Raw genomic sequence first — 8,661 nt, forward strand, 5'->3', positions numbered from 1 at the left:
ACAGGAGTGGCACACGTTGAGGTCTTCTGCTGCTGTGGCCCATCTGCTTTGGTGGTCAACATGTTATGCACTCAGAGATGCTCTACTGCATACTTTAATAGTAACGATGAGTGGTTATTTGAGTCACTGTTGCTTCCTTACAGCTCAAGGCAGTCTGACATTTTCACTCACTGGCTATTCTCTTTTTAAGATCATTATCTGTAAACCCTAGAGATGTTTGTGCGGGGAAAATCCCAGCAGATGAGCTGAAATGTTCACACTGGTACGTAACATGGTGGGAAATGTGCTACATTTGCAATCTGGCTTGCTGATTAGAGATTTGCCTCAGTTAGACAGGTGTATATGTATAATGTAATTATGACATGCACTCCCATATTTAGAAGATAACGTCCCTCTTTCTCTCCCTTTCCGTCTTACACCAATAAATTCAGTCACTCCATACACCCAGAAAGCTCACAAAATTACTTTTTATTAAGGGAAAAGTAAAAAAAAAAGTACATGATGTATAAAAAATACAAAACCATTTTGTCTAACTTGTAAGTTAAGTAAATGCATAGCAACAATACATGCAAATCTAGAGTTATGTATCCTACTATTGTATCCTACTATTCTGTGACATTTTTAAGCTACAAGGTAAAAAGGGAGAAGTACAGTTTGGTTGCAATCTATCAGCTGTTTCAGTCTACATGATAAAAATCCAAAGTGATGATACAGAATAAGTTAGGTTGCACGCAACTCAACCGATGAGCAAATAAATATTTAACAACATTTCACAAATATTGACAACCATTAATTGAATGCAATGTTAACCAAAGCCTGCGTGAGAATAACATTCGACTTCTGATGAATAAAACCGTACTATGAGTAAGCTAAAGATGAAAAGAATTCACTTCTCTAAGTAAGGATACAAATAAATATGAAATAAATAAATAATGAAACCTATATAAAGAGTCATATGACTCATCCAACCCCTTATGTACATAACACACCCGCTGCTCCTGACTACAACATCACATGTATGAAATTTCATATTAGTGTTATTTTTAAAACATACATATAAATGACCTCGGACAAGCACAAGTGTCCATAGAAAACCTGCATTGATTTGACATTGGGTGAATTTCAATGTGCTTTGGCTTTCATTTGATAAATAAAGTAATATTAGGCAATATATCACAACACATTTGTGGTATATAAGAGGCAATGGCATAGAATTTTAGCTTGTATAAAGTCTTTTACCGTATACTGAACTGGGAATGATGGAAATCACTGATATTGATATTGCTAAAATGACTGATAGACCGATTTTTGTGTTTTGCTGTTGTATTGTGTGGTATTATTATGCAAAGACACTTTATTTGTATTTTTTTTTTACATATAAAAATAAGTTAAAACTTCAGAAAAATGGATCCAAAAAAATAAAAGTAAGATTTACAATTTTTTATAAGGCCATGCAATTTTTAGAAGACTCATACATCAGATCAGTCGGTCTTTTGGATGAGTGGGCTTGCCATTCATGCAAAAATGCACTGTGTGTGTTGCTGAGGCCACAATAAATATTTGTACTGTCCCTTTTTGTTCCTTAATACCAATGCAGATTTAACACTAGCGCTGTCTGTAACACATAATTAAGGCTGGTGTATTTGCTGTTGAAGCTGTGAATAGGCCTTATTCAAATGGGACCCATACGTATTTACACACAGAAACGCTAATCCAGTCTAAAAACCACAAACTCTTTGTTAGGAGGGGATGTTGTCGTGAGCAGACAGAAAAACAGAGGGTTACTGTACAGGTCTGTGCTCCATCAGTGTACAGTGTCATTCATTCCAAAACGGGAGATATCCACCATTAAAAAAAAAAAAACCCAAACAAACTCAGATATCAACTCTGAAGAAAGAAACCAAAATTAATTAACCCCATTATATTAGTCATCTTAACATATATGCTTATAAAACATCTTCACTGAGATGGGTTCAGCTGTGTTTGTGAGCTTTAAGTAGCACCTTTTTTTTCTGTAAATAAGTGGATGTATTGCGTTTTGGAATAAAATCTGATAAAAATGTACCAGCAAAGTGGAGCTCCAGCATTTCAAAGTAGATCAATTACACCGAGTATGATGGTCCATCGTCGGGATGGCAAAAATATTAAATACAAAGTAAAGACAGACAACGGAGAAACACAACAGTCCATAAGTTATCATTTAAATGCAATCAACAATCCTCATTATGGAGAAAGGATTTTTCAGCTGCTTTGTAACTGAAGGCAATCTGAGGCCACTTTTTTCTATAAGTGCTTGAGAGAAAAAAAACAGCACCTCAAGATTTCTTCAGAGATGTGTGTGTGTGTGGGGGGGTGACTTTACCACCCTTCCTCCCCCACCACCTCACTCCTGACTGGTGGCGATGCAACATGCAGCTGAGCAGACTCTGCACTTTCACCACAAGTTGCCATCTCCTTCACTTCCTCTCCCATCTGGGATTTTTCCACACACACCCGACCTTCCTCTGCCTCCACCTCTTCTTCCTCGTCCTCCTCGTCCTCTTCCTCCTCCTCCTGCTGCTGCTGTTGCTTCTGCTGCTGTTGTTGTTGTCGTTTGTTGCGGCAGCACGGTTTGAACAGGTGGGGGTCGATGAGCACCTCCCCAAAGCGCCCCTTGTAGATTATTCCACAGCACACCTTTTGCCTGCACAGAGCATGAAATGAGACAGAAAGCATTATGGCTCTGTGTGTTTACTGTTATTTAATTGCATTAAAATGCATTCAGTGTTGAATCTGGGTTATCCTGGATTAGCATGGCACTTCATGTGTTAAAGGTAGTATTGAGTATTTGACAGAAATGAATGCATTTTCCTGTTGTTTCTCTGTCTGACAAACAAAAAGATGTGCATTAGGCTTAATATATAAAACATCAGGCACCACAAAAAATGCTCTAAGAAAAACGAAATTTTTAAAAATGTATTGAAAAACAAGTCAAAGATCAAAAGTCAGTTATTAAATCTATTTTAAAAATGCAACATTTTAGGGTTTTTTTTGTAAAATATATTTTCATGCTTTGATAGATTACTGGTCTCAAGCAAGTTTCAAAATCTCTACAAACTTTGCCAATAAAACATTACAGATTGTCTGGAAGGTAAAAGTAAACTCAAATCCTAAATACATTTATAACAAACCTGCAAAATTGTCACTAAAAATAAATGCAACTATTAGTTAATGACCCAAAACGAACAAACAAAAATTATTTACATACAATAATAAGCAAGTAACAGTTAGTAATATTAAGTTAAATACATAAAGAAATCCCTTTAATGTCACTGTAATCCAGCAGGGTGGGGCATCGGTGGGAGTTTCACCTGTATATGTAAAGCAGGCGAAGGCTTGAAGGTTTATATACAGTTAAACCACTTGTAGTAGATTATTCTAAAAATTAAGCCTGTAGATTAAAGAAGTGCTTCACTGTCCACCTTACCTCTTCCAGTATGTTAGGTCCAGAAATGAGAAAACGGGGGAGCGGCTGGATCCTGGGCTGAGCTCTGTGTCGGACCCCTCGTCTGACAGGTTGCTGTAGCTGGGAGACTGAGCAGGGGAGGCACTGGAGGTGGTGCTGTGGGCATCTGAGTCTAGAGGACAGAATAGGACAAATAATATATATATATGTATATTTTTTTTAAAACCTGAAAAAACCTGAATGAAGTAACAGGAGTGCTACTACAATCCATTAACCCAGTGCGCCTGGAAAGGAAAGGTAAAGTAAAACTGAAACGTTGTGGTACAAACAGATGTGTGCTGGTGTATTTTTAATGTCCCGATCCCACAGAAATAAACACCTTTCCAAACCTACCTTTTTTTAGCCATTATTTTGTCATGACTTTACCATTTTCCTCAAATATACATCATAATTACTTACTGTGTCTTTTCAGCTCTTTCTGAAGCCTGTTGATCTGGCTTGGCCGTGCTTTCTTGGAGATGGACTTTATTTTCTTGGGCCTGGAAGTTAACTTTAAGCTGGGACCTCCTCTGGCATCAACAACCTGGATGAGGGACAGGAAACCGGACGAATTTGTATAATTTGGGTTTTATCATCACCATAAAGTGATAGGCCGGTCATGCTGTCAGCACTGAAACTCACATGGTTCCAGTTCTTCTTGGTTCCCACAGGGAGTTTTTTCCACCGTTTCACAAGGAGCACGCAGGCATTACAGATTTCTCCAGACCGGCTTTCGCTCAGTCTGGAAGACAATTTCAGTTTGTGATGAGGAGGAAAAAATGGAAAATCTTTAGCATCAATATGACGTGCACAGCCTAAAAACCATGACAGGTATGGTTTGCCTGCAGCCCCGCACATGCTCAGGTGTATCTCTTACCCAAAGCAACTCCTGAAGTCTTTCTCATAGCGCTTGCTGTCTGTGAAACGAGAGCTTGACGACTTTGCACGGCAGATGCAGCAGCCGTCCAAACTCCTGTACATTTTAGGCTTGTGAAAGCCAAACATCTGCATTCAGGGGAGAAAAAAGGGGGGTTAAATGTTTACATATGATCAGTGTGCACCGAGTGTTTACTGCTGCAGCAGCAGGAGGAGGTGGGGGTGGAGGAGAATACTCCCTTCACCCCTACATTTGCAGTGCAGGTCAGAGGTGAAGCACAAATTTCAGTTAAGTCTGCAGTGAGCGGACAAAAATGTGTTTAATCGCCAACAACGTTCACGGAAAGCAGTTTTGCTGGAGCATCTCTCCGCTTTGACCCACATGGAAGGAGAGACAGAGTGGGGGAAGTAGGTCAACAGTCAGACAGCGTGTCAGACAGATAATGTCACCATGCTGCGCTCACAGGATTCACGCTTCGTTTTGGAAACCCAAAATAAGATTTACGCACGCAATCATTGCGAGCCTCCGGGCCGCACAAGATGCGTTATTCGTCACGAGGTGGAAAGACAAACTGCAAAATGTGTACCGCGTTACTAGAGAAATGCCAGTAAAATATTATACATCACTGCGTCCGGGGGAAATTACTCGAAATGTAATAAGCGTGCACAGGAATTATGATTTATGTTGCTAGGCAAAATTTAATCTCCACGGCACATGTAGACCTGAACTGCGGCAAAAACTGTGAGCCGCGCCCCCCAGACTGGGCTTTTTTTTCCTCTTGCCATCAGTCCTCGGGGTCTTCTGACAGTGCGGTGCCATAGAGAGTAAAAAAGAGCAGGAAAATGGCGAAGAACTCTCACTCTGCATGATTAAATCAGATACTAGATATTGGGCATTTCTGTGGAGAGGTCAGTTTAAAAAGCAACACAAGCCGACATGAAGTAAGTTGCATTGAGAAAGGAATACCAACTCTGGCACTTATTCTCACCTGTGACACAGCTAATATATTAACTGTGGGGGAAAAATGGGCTATACCTTAATTTATAAACGATTTCGCGTGGTATAGTTCCTATATAACAACAGAAGAGATTCAATAGCACTTTACTGTTGCGCAGTTTTATTTGTAGTGAAGTGCAAACATTGTTTTTCTATACTAAAGTCCTTTTAAACAAGACGTGCACCTAACCTGCACTTCGAAAGCTAAGAAAGCAGCATTCATTCAAAAAATAAAATGTAACCAAGCAATTTAAATAATAAAACTAAATAATAAAGGGTAGAAACTAATTTGTTTCTACCCTTCGCGTGCCTCATCTGTAAATTACAGACGATCTCTGCAGCAAAATACAGTACGTGACGCAACTCAACATGGCAACACACTTCAAAGGCGGAGGCAATGTGGCGAAGGGGGTGTGATGCGATTTTCCGCAAAAACTGCAACATTTAAAACAAACGCTAAAAAGAAAGAAAAATCACCGCGAAAAGCTGCCGAACTCGCACGAATAACACCCTCGCCTTTCAGAATAAAAGAAGACACCGAGCAATGTCCTCTTTTTCATCGAGAGAAAAGTGCAAGTCGCCAATTTTCACCGCCCACTCCGCCAGCGAGGAAGCATGGCATGCCACACGACCTGCTTCATGCGCACCCATTTTATGATGACCATCCTCCGCTTCCACGATGCCGAGTTTATACCTCAACTTTATGCTAGGGGATAAACTCGGACTAACGTGTTTCGAGAGCACAAAAAATAACAAATAAAATCGGCGGGCTTGGTGTTAAAGGGGAGCTGCTCTGAAATAAATGTGTAATTTGATCTTTACTCTTTGTTATTCCAGAGCCGCGTCACTGCAACAATCCACAATCGGCTACATGTGCGGCAAGTTCAAAGCGGCGGCTCTCGGAAAGTCGCTTTTCTCTCCGGTTTCTCCCACAAACCACATTTTTTATCCAGCTTGGCTTTCCTGCTTTGGTTGGGGATTACTTTGCGCTCGCGGGAGCGGTTTTGTTGACAGCGGTGGCCGCGTGCTGAGACGCATCTCCGCTCCGGGTGGGCGTGAGAGGTTCAACTTGGCTTGCCTAGCAGACAGAAAATGTGCGGCACACTGCATCCACGCTTGTCTCCTTCTGTACAAGAACACATTTGCAGCCCAGACGCTCACATTAACCCACTTTACCACGTTTACATTACCGATAAATTGTCGCCGAAATGCGCCGAGCCAACCCATAATAATAACAGCAGGAGCACGAGCACCAGCAGCCATCCCCCCTGCTCCTCTTCGTGCCCGCACGTGAAAGCCCCTTCAAACGCATTTTAAACGCACATTTGCGCTTTTCCCGCTTTCCTCCCACTTTGCCCGGTTAGTTTCGTTGTTTCTAAGGTGACCTACAAATACCGCTGACCACCAAGTCGGGTCCGCGCAGCAGGCCTTAAAAATAAAAAAAAGAGCAATTGTTCGTGAGACATCTCGAAGCTTGTTTCTGAATTACGGCCCTGAAAAGCGCGGCGAACACTTTTAAAAGGCTTTTTAAAGACGAGGCCAGACGAACACAGACAATCGTTACCTTTCTGCGAGTTGTGTGGAGCTGATCCAAAGTAATAACAGTCCGAATACCGCGTCGTTACGCTGTGACTTATGAACATCTACCCTCATCGGTAACCCGCTCTCTTGTTGATGTCTGCGCTTGTGGACGGGACTAGAGTTGTGGACTATTGTGCGCATGCGTGGTATCCACACCTCCATTTCAGAGTAGAGACGAGGGCTTTTTTTTTCTTTTTCTTCAATCAAACTATTTACATAAACGACGTATGACGTATGCGTGCGTCTGCATTCTACTGGCCTTATAAGGATGGGAACATTGCGCGGGAACAGGGGGCTCGGCCCCGGTTGCTATGGCACATTGGAGAATGTAAGCAAGGGGGCGGCGCCTGTTGTTTTACTACAGGACGCCAGATGGCTCGTCTGGAGGCCTACGGTTTTTCAGGGGGCTTGGCGTCTTGGACGGCAATGGGGCTTTTTGTTGATTTGAACGGATCAGATTAGTAGTAAATAAAAGGTGGGTGAACGTAAGTCTCCATCCAGTGGTCAGTTTAAGGCTAACAGCAATGCAGAAATTTAAAAAATATATATTAGCGCCTTGAGTATAAAAAACAAAAAAAACAACAAAAAAAAATCAGTTGTATTTTTGTTTTTACATTTACCAAGTTTATAAGAGCAAGATTCTTCATCAGCATCAGTGTAATAGTAGTAAAGTCAACCTTTTAATAGCTGGCAATCATTTTAATCCAAGAGTCTCATCAGATATTTCAGATAAGCGTCACAAAAAAACATCAACAAATGGCACTTATTTCAATTTTAACTTTAATCTTGACCACACACTTCATAAATAACAGTTCATTATTTATTGCTTTCTCTAATCTGTATTTAAAGGAGAAAAGAGGCTTGGTCATCATAGGTTACATAGTGCTTGCGGGATAGTGCAGGAGACAGCATTTTTCATAATTCCTCAACTGTTTAATTGGATGCAACATCAACATAATACCTAGCGGTTTTGAGAACATGTACTCTATTCATTGTCTGATTTTTTTTCCCCTCTCTCCCCCTCTCCCCCTCTCCCTTTTTTTGCAGACAATTGAAGAGCTTAAAAACAAAACAGCATGACTACTGTCCACACGAGAGAGTGTGTCTGTTGTTACGGAGACACAAACAAGATGCCTTTGTAGAGGAAAAAAATATGTCACAAATTCAGTACACCAACAACAAATAGGAACATGGGATGGAAGGATGAAACAATTCTATCAAAGATCTGATGAAGCAAAATATTTACAATCAGAGAGAAGTGAAGGGGGGGGGGGGGGGGCTTTCTGACAAAATGACAAGGACTATTTAAACTGACACAACTAGGACACCAGTTTGGTTCCAGTGTTTTACCAACTGAGGATTTCGTGAGCACAACTCTGCGTCACATGTGACCCCAAACTGAAATAAACAATGAGAAACAGGCCAGACATTACGCAGTATAATAATAGCATAATATATCTATATATATATAAATTTAACATTATAGAGGGGTAGAATAATTTGTTTTGACTATATTTGCTAAAATATCAAATGAAATCAAAAATAATTATGGTAATAATAGTAATAACAATAAGGCCTGAGAACTGACGTTTGAGAATACAACACCAAAAGACATAAAAAACAAAAAACAAACATATTCTGGCCATGCATGTGCTTAGTTTAAAATTCAAGTGCAAACAACACAGCAGTAGGACAGGTATGGTTATCCTAGTGTTAGGTACAG

At 40.6% G+C, this 8,661-nt stretch overlaps 1 protein-coding gene across 1 annotated transcript; it reads right to left on the bottom strand.

Annotated features, from left to right (window-relative positions):
• Nucleotides 1-2,385: 2,385 nt before the first annotated feature.
• sinhcaf (SIN3-HDAC complex associated factor) lies at nt 2,386-7,081 on the bottom strand. Its single transcript, XM_005745942.2, is given in 7 exon segments — nt 2,386-2,576; nt 2,578-2,683; nt 3,467-3,617; nt 3,905-4,028; nt 4,127-4,226; nt 4,362-4,489; nt 6,922-7,081. Coding segments are annotated over 6 exon segments (729 nt in total). The 5' UTR covers nt 6,922-7,081; the 3' UTR covers nt 2,386-2,456.
• Nucleotides 7,082-8,661: the final 1,580 nt, after the last annotated feature.

Source organism: Pundamilia nyererei, unplaced genomic scaffold (genome assembly GCF_000239375.1).
Source record: "Pundamilia nyererei isolate P.nyererei 1_Seehausen unplaced genomic scaffold, PunNye1.0 scaffold00170, whole genome shotgun sequence".
In the NCBI taxonomy this organism is placed as follows: Eukaryota; Metazoa; Chordata; class Actinopteri; order Cichliformes; family Cichlidae; genus Pundamilia; species Pundamilia nyererei.